At 48.8% G+C, this 20,810-nt stretch overlaps 2 protein-coding genes across 3 annotated transcripts in view; one reads left to right on the top strand and one right to left on the bottom strand.

The window, feature by feature from the left end:
- The first annotated feature begins 936 nt into the window (after window positions 1-936).
- Window positions 937-18,964, top strand: Golga7b (golgin A7 family member B). Its single transcript, XM_078030454.1, has 6 exons — window positions 937-1,045; window positions 6,410-6,705; window positions 13,273-13,398; window positions 16,718-16,870; window positions 16,956-17,057; window positions 18,225-18,964. Exons 2-6 carry the CDS (start codon window positions 6,694-6,696, stop codon window positions 18,336-18,338), a joined length of 507 nt encoding a protein of 168 aa, XP_077886580.1. The 5' UTR covers window positions 937-1,045; window positions 6,410-6,693; the 3' UTR covers window positions 18,339-18,964.
- Window positions 10,970-20,810, bottom strand: part of Crtac1 (cartilage acidic protein 1) — a 155,349-nt gene continuing 145,508 nt past the window's right edge. For both annotated transcript variants that reach the window (XM_078030302.1, XM_078030387.1), the window contains one exon: window positions 10,970-11,290. In XM_078030302.1, coding sequence (XP_077886428.1) covers window positions 11,279-11,290 — 12 coding nt within the window. In that variant the 3' untranslated portion in view covers window positions 10,970-11,278. The remainder of the gene's footprint in view (window positions 11,291-20,810) is intronic.

Below are 20,810 nucleotides of genomic sequence, written 5' to 3'. Positions count from 1 at the left end.
ACTTTGCCTCCCACTCTTTTTCCTGGGGGAGGGGATGACTATGAATGAAGTTAAGAAAGGCAGGCAACCCCCCTTTAGCTTAGTCACCTCCCAGTGACTCCACTTGCAGACATGTGTCATGGTCTGCCTGCTCTGGTAGGATTTTTAGAGCAGGTCCCTCCATTCATGTTCCTGGAGCCTTTGCAGTGGTTTCTGTTTCTGCCTGGCAGCTGCGTCCCTGAGTTAGAAGTTGCGGGTGCTCTGGGTTTTCAGGCACTGGTCAAGCCTTCTTGCTTTGCACACTATTCCTTCCTCAGCTGCCTGGGGGTCTGACACTAATCCTTGAAGGTCATGCTCAAGTGCCACGGAGCTTTGCAAAAACCTTTGCTGAACCCCAACTCTGAGGAATCTGTCTTCACCTCAGCACTTGTCATGAACCCTAGTTGTCTTCAGCCACCTTATGTGACACAATTCCACAGTCTAGAAAAGTTATAGAGAAAAACAGTTTATTTTGGCTTATGGTCCTGGTCCAGTTTCAATGGGCTATATCTGGTGATGGCCTTCTTTCTGGCAGAGTCCTGAAGGGGGTGTAGGACATCATATGGCAAGGGACAGGGATGCATGAGAGACCTGGCCCAACTGGCTTTAAGAGCAGACCGACTCTCAAGATGACTCATTAACCCATTAATCCATTAATTGCATGAGTCTTAATCACCTAACCATCTGGTCCCACTTCTCAATCTCTCATAATGGGGGATTAAATTTTAACTTGAGTTTCAGAGGGGACAGACCATATCCAAACTCTAGTGCAGGTCATCACTAGATTCCATTCTGGTGTCCTTGTGGGGGTTGGGAACAGCCCATGGTCAACCTTCCATCTGGCATACAGTGGGTGTCCAATAACTGCTCACTGAGTGAAATGAAGCATGTTGGCTGATACCTTTTCTGTGCTTTAGGAAATGCCACTGGACCTGGAAGAATTGTCACCGTGGGAAGATCTCCGGCAAACCATCTCCATGAATCCTCTCTAATTTTCGTCTTGAAAGACCCTATTTGGAAGAGTCAGGTAATGTCTGGAGATAGCCTCCTGTACTCGAGGGGTCCTTCCTGGGGAGAGAGAATTAATGCCACCATTTTTTTACTGATCAGAGAACTGAGCCTCCGAGTGGATAAGACTCGCTTATAATCACATAGTAAATAACAGAGCCAGAGGGTGAAACTCATGTCATCTGGCTCCAGAGACAGCATTTCCTACCACATACTTCCTTGTAGTCTCCACAATGTGCTGTGAGATGACACCATTTAAGACTTTTCCAGACCACAATTTCCCCTTCAAATATTCATAAATTTGTTTTCCTTCCAGACCCAGCTGCTGAGTGTCTTCCTCTCTCTCCTGCTTTTTCTCCATTTCTCTGAGGTTTGCTAGCTCTTTCCCTGGCTCCTCTGCTGTCTGCAGGAGTTCATTTTTCTCTCATCTCTGTCCAGATAGCCGGATTTCCAAATCTTTCAGTTGGTTTCTTTTTTCTGGCTGTGGTCCTTTTTTGGAGACTTTCCAATGCAGCCACAGATTGGAAGCTGATAACAGTGAATTCGTTAGTAGATCTTCTTTGATGTTATTTTGTGGGCGAACTCATTAATTTATGACAAAAAAAAAAAACATCAAAGAGCTGGGCTTCTGCACAGGACTGGGTTGTCCCAAGGCATCTGGATAATAATGATTAGTCAGATTAAATCACAAAGACCTTTCAGCCTCAACTGTTAGAGTCCAGATGACTGGAGTGTGGGAACATCCCATCCTATCGTATCTCATTGCAGTCTGAGTCAGCATAATATGGAGCTCTCCCCACTCTCCCTCGCTTCCCCTTTGACGCCTCCAAGACTTGAGGTCCATCAGCATTGATAACCCCCCCTGGAGGCAACGTAGGGAAAAATGCTGAGGCTGTTGAAATCTCTTCCAGTCGTAGAGATGGATGTTGAAGAGGATCATTTGTCCTTGCATGGATAATCTCAAGGTCTTCTATAGAGTCCTAGTCCTGTAATATCAGTGGGAAGAACTCTTGGGCTGCACAGGAAAGTCCAGCACTAGGCTTGGCATTTGTCAAGCTTCCTAATCATACCAGTTGAATGTACATGTGCAGAAAGGTCGGGATGCATGAATAGTCTCTGGCTAGTTGAAGTGGAGCCAGGGAGCAGAGCTCAGGTTTTTGTTTATACTCACAATCTCCTAACCAGCTGATATCTGTTGCCATTTACCAAACTGCCTCTTTCACAATCCATGGTGGAAAATTGGCCAAGCTCCTCTTTAGACCCATCTCCTCTACGTTTGGCCTGGATCTCATTCTCTGTTGACCTATTAAGGGTTTGCTCCTGCAATGAACCATCTTGGAATCATCAGTTTCCCTCTGCACTAGACCATTCCTGCAAACATACGAATACGCTCCAATGTCTCCCGTCTTAGAAGGAACCTCTCCTGCTCTCATTTCTTCTTCAGACCATCATGCTGCTCTTGACTCCCTTCACAGCAAGATGCCTTTCGAAAGTCTGCATGCTCAGCCTACTTCCTCCCCTCCATTCTAATTCTCAAAGTCAGTCTAATCAGGATCTCATGACATCACTAAAACAGCTCTCCTCAAGGTCACCAGTGACCTTCCTGCTGCCAAGTCCAATAGTCATGTCTCAGGCCAGAGGTAATGCCCAGACGCAGCCAGCAAGGCTCTTCCCAGCTTCTTCGCTGGGTTCCAGGGTTCTGTTCTCTTGGGTTTCCTACTTCACTGATATTTTTGGTCTTCTTTTATCTCCTAGCTTATAAGGGACAAAGGGTCCAGGATCAGTTATTGAACAACTTTTGTAGCTTTTCCATTCCTTACATGCTCTCATGGTTTAAAAAACCACTCACAAGTGACAGCTAAGGTTTTACCCCCAACTCCTTCTTTCTCCACTACTTTGTAGTAACATACACATTGAACTTTAACCCTGAGTCAACTAAATACAACCACAACACTGCATTCCCCATCCCTTCAGGCCCACTCTGCCCTTAGTCTCCCCTGTCAGTAAACAGAAGCTCCTTTCTTCTACTGGCTCAGACCTCAACTGACTTTCATACCACACATCCAATCTGTCTGCAGATCTTGTCGGACTACCTTCAGATTGTACCTAGAACTTGGTCACTGCTTACCACCTCCATGACTCTGCCTATTCTAAGCCACCACCACATCTTGCCCAGACTAATCCAACTGTCTCCTAATTGATCTCACAACTTCTAGCCTTGTCTCCTCTCCAATTCTAGCATCCAGAATAACCTTAAAAAAAAAAAAGAAGAAAAAAAAAACTTCAATTAGATAATGCCATGCCTGTATTCTTCAAAGGTTGGGCATCTCATTTCCTGAATAGGATCTAGAATCCTTTAACAGGACTTACAAGGCCCTATAAGACCTGAACTGTCTCTTTGATTTCAATCCCCATCCCTCTTTCCCTTGTCTAGTCCAGTCTAGGTTTTGTATTTTATTTAGAGACAGGGTCTCACTGAGTTGTTTAGCACCTCACAGTTGCTGAGGCTGGCTTTGGACTTTCAATCCTCCAGTCTTACCCTCCTTTCTGGGATTATAGGTATCCACCACTCTGCCTGGCGAGACACTGGTTTTGAGCTTTGAACATACACACTGCTTCCCAGGACCCTTTACTCCTATATACCTAAATGTCTATTTCTCTTTCTTCCTTCAGGCCTCTGTCCAAATTTCACTTTTTCAAAGGAGTTTCCCCTAACTCTTCCTTCTAACGTAACCTCCCTCTATCACCATCTCTTTAGCATGCCTTGATTTTCTTCCTAGCAATGTTCACATTCAATATATATTTTTACTTTTTTGCTTCTATGGTTTAGATTGTCACTCCCATTATTATATGGAAGTTCAATAACAGTCTTTGTATATTTAGTTGGGATTGTATCCCAGCTTCCTGGAAGAGCCTGGTACACAGTAGGTATTCAACAAATATATGTTAAATGAGTGGATTTCTTGGATGGCCTCATCCTGGCCTCTAGTCACTGGGTGAAGAGAATAGTTTTCAAATTAATGTGGTAAAAATCAAGTGGGAGGAACTTCTAGGTGTACATGGAAGTCAACAGATAATGTGTTCATCATCTGTTACCTGAGACCATCATGGGATTCACAGATGGTCTTGGTTTGCTCTGTGATGCCAAATCATTTACCAAACTATAAGGTATAATGAAACATCTGCCTTTAACTTCTATGGTATGTCACTTATCTTCTGGGACTCATTGTGCTCATCTGAAAAATAGGCAGTAGGGGACGTGGTTCCTGCTCTGTCAGTTTATGATCTACAAGATACTGGAGTGAGGCAGTACAGTTAGGAGGTCCAACTACACAAGCTCTGGAACTTGACTGCCTATTTGAATCCTGCCTCCAGTTCTCAAAAGTCATGTGACCTTGTGCAATTTACTCAGTTTCCTTATTATTTTTTTTTGTACCAAGGATTAAACTCAGGGGCACTAGACCACTGAGCCACATCTCCAGTCCTATTTTGTATTTTATTTAGAGACAGGGTCTCACTGAGTTGCTTAGCATCTTGCTTTTGCTGAGGCTGGCTTTGAACTTGAGATCCTCCTGTCTCAGCCTCCTGAGCTGCTGAGATTACAGGTAGTGTACCATCATGCCTGGCAGTAATGAAAAGATAACAAGAGGGCTGGAGTTGTCACTCAGTGGTAGAGCGCTTTCCTAGCAAGTGTAAGGCACTGGGTTCGATTCTCAGCACCATAAATAAATAAATAAATAAAATAAAGGTCTATTAACAACTAAAAATATATTTTTAAAAAAGATAACAAGAACATGTAACTCAAGGAGTAAATCTGAGAATTATATAAGGTAAAACATAAAAAGCATCTAAGATATGGTTTGGCACAAGTAAGTGCTCAATAAATGTCAGCTATTAAAAAATGAAAAGTTCTGGGGGAAATTTCCATTAATGTGTTTTAGGGGTACCAAACTACCCTAGATTCTGAGAGAATGTGGAATTTTAAAAGATGTGATGATGATATTATGACTAGACTGGAAAATGCTCTTATTATTAGGAAACACATGGTGAAGTAATTAAGGATAAAACCTCACAATATCTGTCACTTTCTAATAATCTAGTCAAATATATATATCTATGATCCTACAACTATCAAATGTGGCTAAATGTTGCCTATTGTTTAAGCAGGGAATAGTATATTCTGTGTTTTTCTTTCAACTTTTCTGTGTGTTTGGAAATTTCAAAATAAAAGGTTGAAAGAAAAAAGAAAGGGTACTCGAAATGGGGCAGTCCAACACATATTTTAGAGAAGGAGGATCATGAGCTCAAGAGGTAAGCCCAGGGTTGGACAACCAGAGAAGTCTGGATCAGAACCAGGTCACCTGGCTGCTGTCTCCCCCTTGGTGTGGGCTCCTGCTGTTGACACCCAGGCAGCAGTGGGAAGCAGAGGAACACACTGAGCCCCCTCAAGAAACCAGGGGTGTTATGGGTGTGTGAGAGGGCATCTGTGCTGGGGGTTCCTTTTTGTTCATTAAGCAAATAGACCATTTAGTTGGAAGGTGTGTTGTGGAAAATGTGAAGGCTGCACAGGACCAGACTGTCACCCTTAGAGAGTGGGCATACCAGTTTGGCACTTTCTGCCTGTGTTTTTTGTCTGTAAGCTCTGGGACTGCAGAGGAGCCAGGGCCAGAAGGAGAGACCTGCTTCCATTCTGGCGCTCCATAGAGAAGGGACCCCATGGTATAGCTGAGGACTAAGTGCAGGCACATTTTAAAGAAAGGAAACGATTCTTTGCGGTCTGCAGCATCTTCCTCTAGCTAATGGGGTTCAAAGCGGTGGGAAGGAGAGGGGAGAGGAGGGAACATCCATGCAAACTCTGGTAATGGTGGGGAGCACACAGATGAATTGGGTGAGAAAGAAGACAGGAAGAAAAGAAGAAGAGGAGGAGGAGGAGGAAGCCCAAAGTAGGGTGGGGGAGGGGTTAGAAGCAGGGCGCTAGGGGTGGTTGGAAAGGTGGAGACCGCACCTTGCGGAGGGGTGGGACGCGGGTGGCGGGGGACCGGCTGCAAAAAGGTTGGGTCGGTCAGCCCTCGCAGGCTGGAGTGCCGTGCCCCAGAACATTCCTGCCTCCCTCCTCTGGGTCTGGAAGTCCCTGGAGACCGCGGTAGCGAGCGCGGAGCTCCCGGCACTCTTACTGGGGGGAGGGCAGGCGGGAGGGGCGGGGCCTCTGGGCGGGGCGGGAGCTGAGCCGGTGGCCGCGGGCGGGGCTCCTCTCCGGCGGGCGCCGGAGTCTGGGGGCCGCGGCTTCCCCCTCCCGGCCCGCGGAGGCGCTAGCCCCTCCTCCCCACGCCGCCCCCATCCCGCCGCCGCCGCTGTCAAAGATAAACCCGGCCATTGCCTGCAGGAGCCGTGGCAGCAGGCGATCGAGCGGCGAGGAGCCTCCGCCGCGGCCTCGCCTCCCCGGCGCAGCACCGCATCAGCACCGCGGACAGCACAGCGCCCCCGCTAGGGACACCACCGCCCACCTGCCCACCTGCGCCCGGGCCCGCGGCGTCCTGATCAGCACCACGGACAGAGCCCGGGCCCCCGCTTGCCACCCGCAGCCCACCCGCTCCTCGAGTCAGCACCGCGGACAGCCCCGTTCGACCTGCTCCGCGGCAGCCTGGGAGCCTCCAGCGACCCCGAAACATGGCTACCGAGGTAGGGGCGAGTACCTGGCCCGCAGGCAGTGCCCTACTGCCGCCACCTCCGCTAGGGGCAGACCGGCAGGAGGCGGGTGAAGTGGGGGTAGCAGTGGCTCCCTGGGTAGAGTCCGGAGGGAAGAGGTGGGGTGGAGTGGCAGAGTGGAAGACTGGGTCTCTAGTTAGGGCTCATCTCACCCCAGGCGTGTTAATCTTCCCACGCACCCCTGGGCCCTGTAGTGTCCACTTGTTGGCATTAGTCCCAGGGTTCCTCCAGGACCCTTGGCTGGGGTTTCCCCTTCCCCTAGACTAAGGTTCCCGCTTCCCTAGAGGGTTGGAAACGCGTGTGTGCGTAAGGGGAGGGAAGGCAGCCGGATGCTGTTGCTATGCGGTGCTGCCTTTCAGATCCTGAACCCAAAGCTTGGCTAAGGGAAGACAGACTACCCCTACATCTGCATTTTCTTTAGAAGAGGGAGGGGACAAAGACATCCTCAGACCCCAAACCCAAATGATTTTTTTAAGTGAGCTTCCTGCACCAAACTCCACTTTGGCGAACCACCTTTTCTTGCTTTTCCACCCCATTTGAGTTGTGTGTCCTAGGGTGTCCACCTTTGTCCTGTTTGATGAGAGATGCTACCTTCTTCAGGGTGTGCCTATAGGCTGAAACAAGGGACCTGTTACTAAAGGGAAGAATCTTGGTGCAATGCTTAAGAGATCAGGAATTACCCTGTCTACACCTAAGGATTACCCCTCTTCCCCTTTATTTGGTGAGGCGGATAGGAGCTCTTTATGTTCCCACTTTCTAAGTGATAAAGCTGACATATGGAGAGGGGGAGGACCCATTTGATACTCACACAGCATGTTAATAGCAGAGCTGAAAGTTTCTTCTTTTGAATTTTTGGAGTGGACTTAGGACACCAGGGTCTCCCTGGTTCTGATGTTGACTTCTTTTGTGGTGTCTCCCCATTTCCAGCCCTGCTGGAGCCCAGCCAGGAAGAGAGCAGAGGCCTTTGAATGATTCTGTGCAGTGCCTCTGGGCATTCTGGCTAGCTGTGTGACATCAATACCAAGTGCTATTGTTGTTATTCCACTGAAGTCTGCTCCACAGAGCAAGGTGCTGATGCTTGGTATTGTTCGGTTTTCTGACCAGGCACAGGGTTAGCTAGCAGAGGCTCTTGCGCACCTAGGACCCAGTGTGGGGGTAAGCTCTGGGCAGATCTTGGAACTTGGCTTCTAGAGTGGAGGAATGCAGTGCTCAGAATCTACCACAGACACTGAGAAGAGCAGGAAGAACAACAGGAGAGATGGCCAGATTGCTGGTCTCCTTCCAGATAGGGCTGCCAGACTGCAGCAGAGGGAAGTTCAGCCACCTGAGCATGGCTGGGTCAGCAGTGTGGGCAGAGAAGCAGACTGCCTGTGTGATGTGATCTGACAGCTTCAAACAGGCCCATCTGTCCTAGCCTCTCTCCCTCTCAGGACTGCTGTGGCCCACAGATTCCAGCCAGCAGGTTCACATCGTTAGGTTGAGACCAGGTTTCCAGGAGGCTGCTGTTAGGCATGCCTGACTCTCCCTTGGGAGAGGCTCTGCTCATAACGCCTCTGCGAATATAGCACTTTCCTGGGTACGAAGCACTATCATACCCATGAACGCCTTTGAGCCTTAGAACAACCCTGTGAAGTGGGTAAGGATGGTGTTATTATCTGCAATTAACAGACGAGACAACCAAGGCTCAGAAGCTTAGCTGATCCCCATGAAGGAGTCAAAGGAAGCATCATTATCCCATTTTACAGATGATGCAACTGGAATGCAGAGACTTAAGAAAATATGGCTAAAAACTGGCGGAGCCAGGACAGGCCTTGACTCTTCCTCAATGGCCATTGATTTCATTGTTGCTTCCGGGGTGGGAGCAGTTGTGGTGCCCAATAAAAAGGAGGGTCTGGATATGATGTTTTGATGGGGGGAGGGTTGCAGATGCCTGGAAGGGCTGGAACCTGGAGACTCAGAGTCCCTGGCTGGCCTTGGTCCCTGACTGGGTAAGATTAAGGATGGAGGGACAGAGGAATATCCAGAAGGGACAGGGAGCTGAGGACAAACACTTCCCACTCCATGGTTTGGCCTCGGTGGAGTCTGGAGGCAGTGCTGAGGGAGGAAGCCTAGGCTCTGCCAAGGCACAGGACGTGCGCAGCGTCTGGACCAGGGGTGAGTCATTCTCCCCAGGCTGCTTTTACTATTAGGACTGAGTTGAAATTACCAGGAAAAACCTGTTGGGAGAAGGAAAATAACACTCCAATTTCCCATGGCCATTCCCTTAGGTTTCTGAAGAGGAAGCCCTCGGTTCCAGCAGCCTGCATATTGAAAGAAGGGGGTGAGAAAGGATGTCTCTGAATGGAAACTGGATCTTCTCTGTTCCACGATTTCTGTTTAGAAGTTGGTGCTAGGAGAGGGGTTCATGTGAGGAACACAGGAGGGATGAAACCTCTTGAGCCATACACTGACCTCATTTGGAAAGCCCTAATGAGTCCATTTCCTGAGCAACAAACCTCTGTGAATATGTGTCACTGGGAGCAGGGTCTGTCTTGTGAAACAGTCCAGATGGCCAGGGACAACTGGGAAGCGCCTGGTTGGGAGGGGCTCCTCCAACCAGTGGAGTTTGGGCCCTCAGAGATTTTTACATGCACTCAAGTAGTGTTGTCCACACAGGGAAGTTGAAGGTTTGATCTCTGAGGCAGGAATTAACAACCGGCATACAATGGGTTAGGCTTGGGCCCTGGTGTAGAGTGAGAAGAAGGGTGGCCCTGTGCCCATGTTTCTTCCTCAGGCCTGACCTGGCTGCCTATGACTCATGATCCGTATTCCTCTGCCACACCCCTGCCTGGAGTGAACAGTGCTGGCGCATCAGCTGAATCCCCTGATTCTTGAGCCTCACCTGCTTCCTATGGAATGAGATGGTTTTTAATGAGGATGGTGATGTGGGCCAGGTGGGGCCTCCTGTTTGTCTTGGCCACACCAGGCCTTGAGCTCATTTGCCCTCTAGTGCTGGCTCCTCCCTCTGGTGCACAGCTCCTAACGCTGTGACCTGTGGTCCCCACTCTTCCGTAGCCTTCCCTTTGTTGTCATGTTGCAGTTTGATGAAAGTGGTGCCTGCCTGTGGGTCTCATCACTGATTTTCTTCCTCATGAAATGCCTCCAGGTCTTATGCTTACTCAACGGCCAGCAGACTGGGAAAGGCCATGGGAGATGGACAGGGTTGTGGAGGGCAGTTCATGTCTCTGGGTCAGTTATGAAACCCCTGGAGAAAAGCTGCAGCCTCACAGAGAGGTGTGCACCTGTTTTGGGATCCTCTTGAAGGATTTGGAAGCATCATGGATCTCTATTGAAAATCCCCTCCTGCTTCCTGGAAGCTGGGTAGCTGGCAAGTGGCCTGTGGCCTGGTTCTAGGTCTTGTTCAAGGTTCCTGCCATGAGATTCTTTGTTTCTAATTTGGCAGCTCTAGGAATCGGTCTGGTCCACCAATGAGCCTTACTTGGCCTGCTAGTACTTATACATTTAAAAAATATATTAGAAATATTTAAATATCAGGATATTGATGCTAAGAAAGTAAAGATGTGTGGTTTCCTTTAGAAAACCAGAGTGTGGGTGCAAAGTCTCACATGACAGTCATTAGCAGCCTCCCTGAGATAGGGTGTGAGTTCTCTAATTAGCCACAGGCCCCACCTGGTCCACTTACTGCTTTGCCTTTAAAAGCACTTGTGTTCACCATCCCTGATGAGGCCTCTAGAATGTCAGGGCGGGGAGAGGTCTTAGTGACTATGGAGTTCCAATGTCTGCTTGAAATGGAGACCCAAGGAGGGGCAGACTTGCCCAGGGTTGTGTGGTCTAGGGTCAGGGCTGCTATTCCCTTAGTGGACCATCTTCCACCAGGGCCTCTTGGCACTTCACAACTGAGCCACCATGAATGAAGAGAGCCGGGAGATCCTGTCTTGCCTTAAGCACCATTCTTTCTAACTGAATATGAGTCTTTAGTATGTGCTGCCTGTGGGTCTGGGACACCAATATTATGTCACATAAAATGTGTGTCTGATTCCATCCTTTAGCAACTACTAAGGAATGCTCCTCCCTCCCCACCACACACACTTTCCAGAGACAGATCTTAAGTCACCCAGAGCCATGCCAGTATTCTAAGTCTCTAGATATTGTTGGGGTTGGAAAGGGTATTGACCTCCCACTCCAGCTACTTGAGAATCCATGGATCAAAGCCAAGAGGAAATGGGACTGTATCATATAAAGTAGCACCCTAACATCTTAATGGCTTTATTCAATAGAAGATTATTTCCTGCTCAGTAAGTCCCAGACGGGGGCTCCTAATCATCAGGTGGATCTCCTTCAGGTAGTGATCCAAGGACCCAGGCTTGTTCCAACTTATGGTTCCACCGTCTTCAACACACAGATCCACTGATTTCCGTGAAGGGGGAAGAGCAGGGAAGAGTGGCAGGTCTTTAGGAGTCAAGCCTACACTTACCATTCATCACTTCTATTCACGTCCACTCAGGCCTATGGCCACCCGTAACTGCATGGGAGCCTGGGAATTAATTTAGCTGTGTGCCTAGGGGAAAGAAGAAATGGCTGGTCGATCAGTCACTAGAGACTCCTGGTAGCATACACATCCATTCAATGGCCAAAGCAATGTTCTTTCCATTCTCACCACCCTTTTGCCTGGTTAGGTCTACTTGAGTTTTCCCCTGCACCACTACAAAGGGAATCAATCATCCCCTGACTGGCTCCTTACAGCACTCTTACCCACTTTTCAAAAAACTGCCAGAATGATCCTCCTAGAACTACTGGAATCCATGATTTGCTCTTGTAAATTGGTTTTAGAAGGGCAAAAGAAGGCCATGATCTTTTACTTTTCTCTAAAAATTGCAACATTATGTAGAAATCCAAACTAGACCAAGCAGGGACATTAATGATTAAATTACTTATATTACCAAAACATTTTTATTTTCAAAGTTATCACAGGATCCTAATAGATGTCAAGGATACTTGCTTAACAGAAACCTGGATTACAAGATCGAGTTATATTAAGACTTGAGGGATGCTTATGTATTACTTAATCCAATCCCAATACTTTGGGATCACATCTCTTACCCAGAGCAAGGTTCACCTGGATTTAGGACAGTCTTATGTTCTCTAATTCTCATCTTTTCAGGACCTTAATGCCACAATTATCTACTTCTACCTTATAGACAAGATTTCTTTTTTTATTTTCCCCCAAACTTTTCAGCATCTCCCATCCTAAATCCTCCCCGTCAGCAGAAACCTGTACGGCTTTGTGATCTAACCCTGTCTCCTCTACACTCCATCTCCTCTGCTCTCTTCTACTCTGCAAACCAACTCTGGTCTTATTGAGATCTGCCTCTAGCCACTGGTGTAGATTGTGCCTGCTATCTTCGTTATTCTGCAGAAGTGTCTCCATTTATCCAGTTGAATTTTCTCCCCACCCCCCGGCAACCCCTGGCCTTCCTTTAGGTCTCAACACAGGCTTTAGGAGGTCTTTTCTGGGTAAGTGTTTCTGGGTAAATGTGACTTCTCTGTACCATTGATCACAGTCTAATTCATTATATATTTACTTGTCGTCCTCCCTGGAGCTCACAGACTGTCTTCTGCACAGCAACCCCAGAGCCTGGCACTTGTAGGGACTCAATAAAGGAGAGTTGAGTGACTGAACGGATTCAGCTTAATTACACAGGATGAACTGGCTGTCTGTTCACTGTGCCTTCAGGGCTTGGTCTCCATGTGGTTCAGCGTTGGGCATATTTCACCCAGTGGGATGTCGGTCTCCAGTGTGAGGCTGGAGGTGGAAGAAGAGACCTTGTTCTTACCTGGAATCAAGACCACTCTCCTCAAGTGCTAGGCTCTGTGTCAATGTCAAGTCTGCAGATGAGGACAAGAGGCAGAAGTCACCCTGCTCCTTCCCACCAGGGAAGGCTATTGCTTCAACTTTTGGCCTCAGTCCACTGGGTCCACAGTTTTCTCTGGGGAAGTTTAGACATTCTTGGCCTTTCTTTCTTGTGGTGAGAAGTGCTGAACATGAAAACCATTTGTGATGCTTGCTCTCCCCAGCCATAACTTGGTTGGAATTCAGTCTCCCTGAGTCCAGAAGCACAGAAGGGTCTCCTTTTGTCCCATGGGTCCTCATCTCCCAACCCAGTCACAAGCTCCTCTCTCAGGGCCTGAAGCTGCAGTTATGTTCTGAGCTGGGCTCCCCAAACACAGGGGTGGCTACCAGAGTGTCTTGTTCATCCTGTTTCACGTGCTGTTGATAATTCCAGAACCTGTCATTTTGGCTCACCTTAGCCTTTTTTTTTTTTTTTTTTTTAGGTATTTCTGGGATAAGTCCTGCGCCTCCTTGAATAACTCCATAATGCTGCTTCCCCAGGGCCCTCCTGGAGCACTTGCGTGTGGCTGGCTCCCCACTGTTTGCCAGGAACTTTCTTGGTTCTAGCATAGAAAAACTCTGGGGAACTGCTTGGGATAAACTGGGAAGGATGATCACCCTCAGCATGTGCTTCCCATCTATCTCCTCAGGTCCACAATCTGCAGGAGCTCCGGCGCAGTGCCTCGCTGGCCACCAAGGTCTTTATCCAGAGAGACTATAGCGATGGGACCATTTGTCAGTTCCAGACCAAATTCCCCCCGGAGCTGGACAGCCGGGTAAGGATACCCTTTTCTAAACTGGAGACCCAGGGCTGTGATGAAACCGAGGATCTTACTGGAATGCATATTTTTTCCAGGATCATGTGACACATAATATAAGATACATAACTTGTTCAACCTCTTCAAATGGAAGAATAAAAAAAAAGCTGTGAACATTGTCTTGCTGTCTCTTCATAGGAAAAAAAAAAAAAACACCCCTCAGAGATTTTCCAGTCTAGCAGCTCTCAAATTTCAGTTGCATGAGAAGCATCTAGAGAACTTGTTAAACAAATGTGAATTCCCAAGTCCTACAGGGTGATATTATGTGTCATCCAGAGATGCTGATTCAGTTGGATGGTGGTTGTGGAATCATTTATCGACAGCCATTCTTTTTTTCTTAAATATTTTTTTTCCTTATAGGTGGATGTAATACTTTTATTTTATTTATTTTTATATGGTGCTGAGAATCGAACCCAGTGCCTCACACATGCCAGGTGAGCATTCTACCACTGAGCCACAACCCCAGCCTTCGACAGCCATTCTTTACCTTGGCTGAACATTGGAATTTCTTGGGGAGTTAAAAAAAAATCCTGATGTCCTGGCTGTACCCCAAATCAATTAAATCAGATTCTTTGGGAGAGGGGCTCAGGCATCAGCATTGTTCTAAATTTTAATTTTATTTTAGTCAATTGTTTAAATTAAAAAAAAAATGTTTTGGTACCAGGGATTGAACCCAGGGGCACTTAATCACTAAGCCACATTAGCAGCTCTTTTTATTTTGATTCAGGGTCTCGGTAAGATGCTTAGGGCTTCACTAAGTTGCTGAGGCTAACTTTAAACTTGCAATCCTCCTGCCTCAGCCTCCCAAGCAGCTGGGATTTGGGTGTGTACCACCCTTGCTGGCTCTATTTTTCTTTTTGAGGAGGAATTCCCAGGTAAATTGGAATCAAGTAGTTCAAAGGTCATGCTCTGAGGGTTGCTGGTATGATGTTTCTTCACACATTAGCGTCACCTGGGAGCTTTGGGGAAAGCTACCTTGCAGGGTATCTACTTGGGTAAGGTAGGGCAGTGACAGTCTTTGCTGCCCTGAACCATCCTCCTCCTTCCTAGATTATTTGAATCAAAATCTCTTGGGGGTGAGACTTGTGCACCTTCGGCCTTACAACCTGCTCAGATGATTTTATTATGCTGCCAGAAATGAGCACTACTAAGCCCTTGTCTGTGGGCTCATTAGCAGTGCAAGATCTCAAAGTCTACCTTGGATCTCCTGCATCTGAATCTGCATTTTAATGAGATCCTTAGGTTATGTATATATGCATTAAAACTTGGGAAGCATCACATCAGTCCATTTTCTCAAGGAAACTAAGGACTGGAAAGAAGAAGTGACATACCTAAGTTAGACAGCAACAGAAGGGCCTGGGGCCTTGCCATTCTGCTTTTTCACACAACTCTGGTTTTCTTACACATGCGATGGCATCTTCAGTGGGTATAGATAAACTAGATACTGTGTGATTAGAGCGGTGGCAGGGAAGGCTGGAAACCCAGAGGGAGAGTGGGGGGCTTCTTTTCCCTCCTCCCTGCCTTGCACAAAGGGGAGAGCTAGTTGTTCCACCTTTGTCTGCTAAGTGTCACCAAAGGCAGGCAGCCGAAGGCTCTGGTCTCAGTCATTACCTCCAGGCCAGGCACAGGGGGGCCTCAAGGACCACAGGTGCGTGTGAAGCATTACTGTGGAGTTTTGTTCCTCTTTTGGGGGGTGATAGAGCCTCTGTCCCAAGGCTGCCTTAGAATTGGCCTGGGATTAGGAAGGGAGGGGGGAAGGTCCTGATCCTTCCACTCAGCAACCCAGGCAGGTCTGAAGTATTTCACCAAGTATTTATTAGGCTCCTGCCATGTATTAGGCACTGGGGATAGAGGAATGGAATTGTGGTCTCTATTTTTTAGTAGATGATACAGAAAATAGAAAAGGAAGTAGATAAACACATAGTAGCTCAGGTGGTATGAGTATTAGAAGAAGGGGATGGTTCCCAGGTTCCCAGGGGTAAGGTGTCCTGGGAGAGGGGAGTGTGCAGGAGAGGCTGGAGGGAAGTAAGGGACGAGCCCTGGGGTGTGCAGGGAGAGTGCTGCAGCTGCGCACAGGCACAAAGGGCCCAAGATGTTTTCAATAAGCAGGGGATGGGTGCAGAGGATAGCAGGAGTGGGCTCCATGGTGTGGCAGGGTCAGGCTATGAGACCCTGGCAGGCACTGTTAGGACTTCTTGGATTTTACTTGGAGTGATGTGGGAAGACTGGAAGGTGTGGCATGACTCAGTTTTAATAGGAAATTATGGCAGGGGCAGGGCAGGGAGGGACAGTGGTACGGCCAGAGATGGAGATGGCTAAGGCCAAGGAGCACTAGGTCCTTGTAGTCTCAGGACCATAGGCAGTCCTCATTTATAAAATGAGGATGGAAGTAGTACTTTTTTGATAGAATTATTAGGAAGGGTAACTTAGAGTACATAAAACATGCCCAGCTGAACTTGCCTACAATCCCAGGGGCTTAGGAGGCTGAGGAAAATTCAAAGCCAGCCTCAGCAACTTAGTGAAGACATAAGCAACTTAGTAAGACTTTCTCAAAATAAAAAAAATTAAAAAGGGGGGCTGATAATGTGGCCCAGTGGTTAAGCACCTCTGGGTTCAATCCCCAGTATCAAAAAAAAAAAAAAAAAGCTTAGTACACATAAAGTGCTTAATAAAGATTAGCTATCATTATTCCAGATGTGCAGGAGAGGACATCTTCTCAGTTGTCCACTCACCCTGGCTGTGCTGTGCAGGGTGACTTATTAGCTAGGAGGGAATGTCCCCTCCTGGAGAGACTCTCTGGAGGTCTCACCTGATCAGTCTCATGCAGGTGGGCCCCAGAAGACACATGGAGGACCCCTAGAAATTTGGTCCTGAACTCTGACATGACCATCAAAATAGGAAGTGACAAAGTCCCTACAACACTTGGCTGAGCTTCTGCAGAAAGCATCTGCAATATCACAGGAGTCTCTTAATCCTAAGGGAGGCAAACAGCTATTCTTATTCCCATTTTATAGATGAGGAAACTGAAGACTGGCGTAAGAAGTGGTCAGTCAAGGTTGCAAAATTAGTCGATGACCAGGTCTGGACTGGTTGTGGCCTCCTGCCTCCCAGTCCAGGGTTCCTTCTGTTCCACCTGTAGCCTTTCTGTCTTACTGTGTGACTATATGTCATCTCTCCCCCATTTGTGACCCCACCACTGTCATCTGAGCCCTACCTGTTTCTGTCCACACTCCAGGGAGGCTAACCTTGGCTTGGCTTTGTCCTTTTCTCCCTCCAGATTGAGCGACAGCTCTTTGAGGAGACGGTGAAGACTCTCAATGGCTTCTACGCAGAGGCAGAGAAGATTGGGGGAAGCTCCTACCTCGAGGGCTGCCTGGCTTGTGCCACAGCCTACTTCATCTTCCTCTGCATGGAGACCCACTATGAGAAGGTGATGCCTCCCCAGCCTCCCTGTGTCTCCCACCCCACCGGCTTCCCGGCTGCACGGTCACCCTCACTGGCCCCTGTTTTTGCAGGTTCTCAAGAAGATCTCCCGCTACATCCAGGAGCAGAATGAGAAGATCTTTGCGCCTCGAGGCCTCCTGCTCACGGACCCCGTGGAGCGCGGGATGAGGGTTGTATCCTTGCTGGCTCTTCTGTGCCAGGGCACCGAGCTGCTAACTGGGGGTTCCCTGGGGAGGCTTCCAGGAAATGGGAGCTACCCTAGCAGTCTCGCTGGAATCTGCACGGCACTGGTCTTTGGCCCCAATCCACCATAAGTTATTGGGGTGAGTTTCAGGGTCTGCACTTATTGAGCCCATGTAATCAGTGCTTAATAGACACCAGGTGCCACAGTAAGGGCTTTGAAACTATGAATTCATGTAATTCTCTTCACAACACCTTCAGGTAGGCAGTTCTTATTCTCCTTTATCTATCTGGACGATGAAGTTAAATAACTGGCTCAAGGTCGCCCAGCAAGTCAGTATCAGACCCAGGATTTGAGCTCAGGCCCACCCTTAACCATAAGGCTGTTTCAGCTTTCAAGAAATATGTAAATCATCTCATGAATATGCAAACATTCCGCATTTAATTTCCCATAATGGGTCCCATTGTTCCTTATTCACAGGTGAGAAGAACTGGGTCTTGGTGGGAGACTGGGCAAGGGGTGGGCCAGAGTTCTGCTGGTTCTATTTAGAACAGCAGGGGGACAGGTGTGCCCACATTCCTCCCTCCTGCCCCCAGCAACAACAAGAGCAGAATAGTTCATTTTACTTTCAAATGGAGAAGAAAAAGAGGAAAGAAAACAAAACGTCCAGAAACCACACATATAGAGCTTCGTGAGCAATGTTTCTTTCCCCTGAGTCTGTCCCATGTGGCAGGTAGAGTGCTTAGTGGGTACCTACATAGTTAATCTTCACAGTAACCCAAAGGTTCTATTATTATTCCCATTCAACAGACCAATAATTGATCATTAAGGAGAGACTGGCCTAGCTTGTGAGTGGGCGAGGCAGGATTTGAATGCAGCGCACGGAAGTCCTCATATATCTGGCGCAGTTACACCACCTCGGAGCGATAGATACCGCTCTATGAGGGCGGGGGCCCTGCCTGGTGTGATGGGGGCTGTGGACCCTGCTCAGCGCTCAGCGACTCATTTAGCTGAGTGCGTGGACACCCGCAGCTCCAGGCCTGCCCAGCCCCGCTGTCCAGGAAGCGGCGAGAGCTCATGGCCCCTGCGCTTAGCTGGGTTCACACTGGCCCCTGCTCAGCGGCGGGCGGCTCTAGCGCTCCTTAACCCAGGACCGCAGATCGAGATCTCCATCTATGAGGACCGGTGCAGCAGCGGCAGCTCCAGCAGCGGCAGCAGCAGCGGCAGCGGTGGCAGCAGCAGCGCTGGGGGTGGCGGGGCGGGGGCCCGGTGACTGGCCGAGAGTCCCTGCAGGGAGGTGTATGGCCGGAGTGAGGGCCTCGCAGACCTGCGGCGGCTGCGCTACCAGAGCACCCGCTTCTAAGTCTTCTCTGGGTCTACCAAGCTGACCAGGTTGGAAGTGAGAGCGACTGTCCCTGTGTTTCCTGTGAGCGCTCAGCTCAACTCCCAGCCCCTTCCCCGCTGGCAGGATTGGTCCACTTCCTGACCTGGGGAAAGCTGGGGTGGGGAGAACACTGTATGGACAATCCCTCTCTTCCTTGGCTTCTTTCCCAACACCCGGGAGGGAGGCTTAGAGAATTCCCACCCTGCATGATCCTTCACCCCAAAGCCAACATCCACCAGGACTCTCTTCCTCTGCCCCTGCTCCCAGTGCTGTCTTTCAGTGTCAGCTTTTTATTTGAGGCCACTTCAGGGTCCCTGCCTGTCTATGATGCCACTTCTGCCAAATTGGAGATCTGGGGAGATGGGCATCTTGGTGGGGATCTATTCAGCTGCTCCTGACCTCGTCCAGATCTGTGGTTTCCCTGTCTTCCACCCAGAGTTGGAAGCCCATCTGAGCCTTGCCAAAAAGTATCCAGCTTTGAGACTTTCAGGACACCTGTCACTGGTTGAGGGGAATACACTCTGGGCTCTGGAAGGTTCTATGGGGGTCTGGACAAACTTTGTGGAAAGATGTGGCCAGGGAAGTTAGAATTTCCTGAACCAGAGCCAATTTCCAGATTTTAGGACCTGTGTGTGCGCGCGCACGTGTGTGTAAGCATGCACATTTGTGAATATGCACATGCATAAGCAAGCACGTGTGCACCAGTGTATAAATGTAAATGCACCATGTGAGTGGGTGCATACACAGGAGTGTATGTGAGTGTGTGTCTGTGCACATGTGTATAAATGTATTTGAGTGCATATGTGTACCTGAGTACACATGTATAAAGTGTGAATGTGAGTGCATGTGAACACATGTGTAGGCATGGTGTGTGTGTGTGAGTGTACCTGTGTGCATGAGTATGCATAGATGAGTGTGACTAAGTGTGAGCATGTGAGTACTTGTATGAGTGCATGTGTCTGTGTGTGAGAGTGCACTTGTGTTCCCCTCGGCTGCCAGGCTGACTGCCCAGCTCTGCATCCTGCCGTGTTGTGTTACACAATGGTAGATGGTGTGGCTTCTTTCCCATGTCAGTCCTCACCCCTTGTTGGGGGCTGTCAGCCTGGATCTTTCTCCTGGCCTCTCCCCCACCTTCAGACTCTACTGTGCACATTCTAGCAGAAGAGAAGTTAGGGTCCTGGAGAGCAGAGCCAACCTTCCAGTGGCCTTCAGTGTACCTCTCCCAGCCCCCGTGATGAGACAGTGGGGCCACAGATGCTGCATATTCAGCCCACCCAGGTGCCAGGGCTCTTTAAAACCGTGCAGGTCAAACGTTCTTGGACATTCAAAGGAGGTGGCAACTAGCAGGGGCAAAGGTAAATTCTCATTGCAAAGACAGCAGGAATGTCCAGCTATTGGTGCTCTGGCTCCTGAAGTCCAGGGGAGCCAGTAGGAAGGGGGCAGCCTGGCGTCTGGGACCCAGAAGATGGACAGAAAGGGGCTGCCTACCTCACCTGGCAGGAGGTGCTAGAAGTGGACATGAAACACCAGCCACTGCAGGTAGCTTTCTGGAACCAAAGAGGGGCCTGGTTTTCATCTGGAGGTGGGAGCAGCAGAGGGAGCAAACACCTACCCAGAGAGCTGGAGAGAGTGGCCCAGCCCTTGAGGGCTCAGGGAGTCTGGGTCACAGGGAGTCCTGGTGCAAGGAGCTCCCTGGAGAGCTGTAGTGCAGTGGGCTCTGTTGCAGCCCCTGACTCCTGGCCATGGCCGGTGCAGCCCTGGCCCACTGTTGGCTGATCATTGAGTCTGATCATGCACCTCTGGTGGGAGGGTGGGTGGGGCACAGGCCAAACAGTAGCCTTTTGTTTTATTATTTCTTTTTCCAATAAAGGGACTTGCCCAGTTTGAGTCTCATGCTGTCTTATCTGCCCCATGATGATGGGGGCCAGTTCCATATTCTAGGATCATGTGGGGAGGGGCTTGGCTGTCTGAGTCAGCTGGCCTAGCATGTACTTGAGGTAGCAGAACTGACACAGGGCTCGGATGGGCCTGTCTTCTTGAGTTTAGGGTTTAGTGGGGGTGGTCGGCCTGTCAGGCTCTCTAATCTGATCTTTGGGTGAGTCTGCAGTCTTGGGTTGCCAGAACAGGTTCAAACGGAAAGCCAGGCCAAAAGTAATTAGCGAATAAGATACTGACCAATTTTTGAGTTCTTACCCTGGGTTGGGCCCTGTTAGGAGTTGGATCCCATGAGTTACTCAGTACTAAAGAATGGAAAGTAGGTAGGTGTTGGAGCCCAGCAGCTGTGTCTTGGAGTTTATAAAACAAAACACTAATTGAGTACCTACTGTGTGGCCAGGTACTTTGTTAAAACCATATGCTAGG

The sequence above is a fragment of the Ictidomys tridecemlineatus genome, chromosome 1 (genome assembly GCF_052094955.1).
Source record: "Ictidomys tridecemlineatus isolate mIctTri1 chromosome 1, mIctTri1.hap1, whole genome shotgun sequence".
NCBI lineage: Eukaryota > Metazoa > Chordata > Mammalia > Rodentia > Sciuridae > Ictidomys > Ictidomys tridecemlineatus.
Note: the sequence above shows the minus strand (reverse complement) of the source record. Positions and strands in the feature narration are given on the sequence as shown.

What these genes read in the sequence shown, in the direction of transcription:
- Golga7b (XM_078030454.1), top strand. An exon ending in TGGAGACCCACTATGAGAAG is followed by an intron (nt 16,871 to 16,955) that starts GTGATGCCTCCC and finishes CTGTTTTTGCAG; the next exon opens with GTTCTCAAGAAGATCTCCCG. An exon ending in TGGAGCGCGGGATGAGGGTT is followed by an intron (nt 17,058 to 18,224) that starts GTATCCTTGCTG and finishes CCAGGACCGCAG; the next exon opens with ATCGAGATCTCCATCTATGA.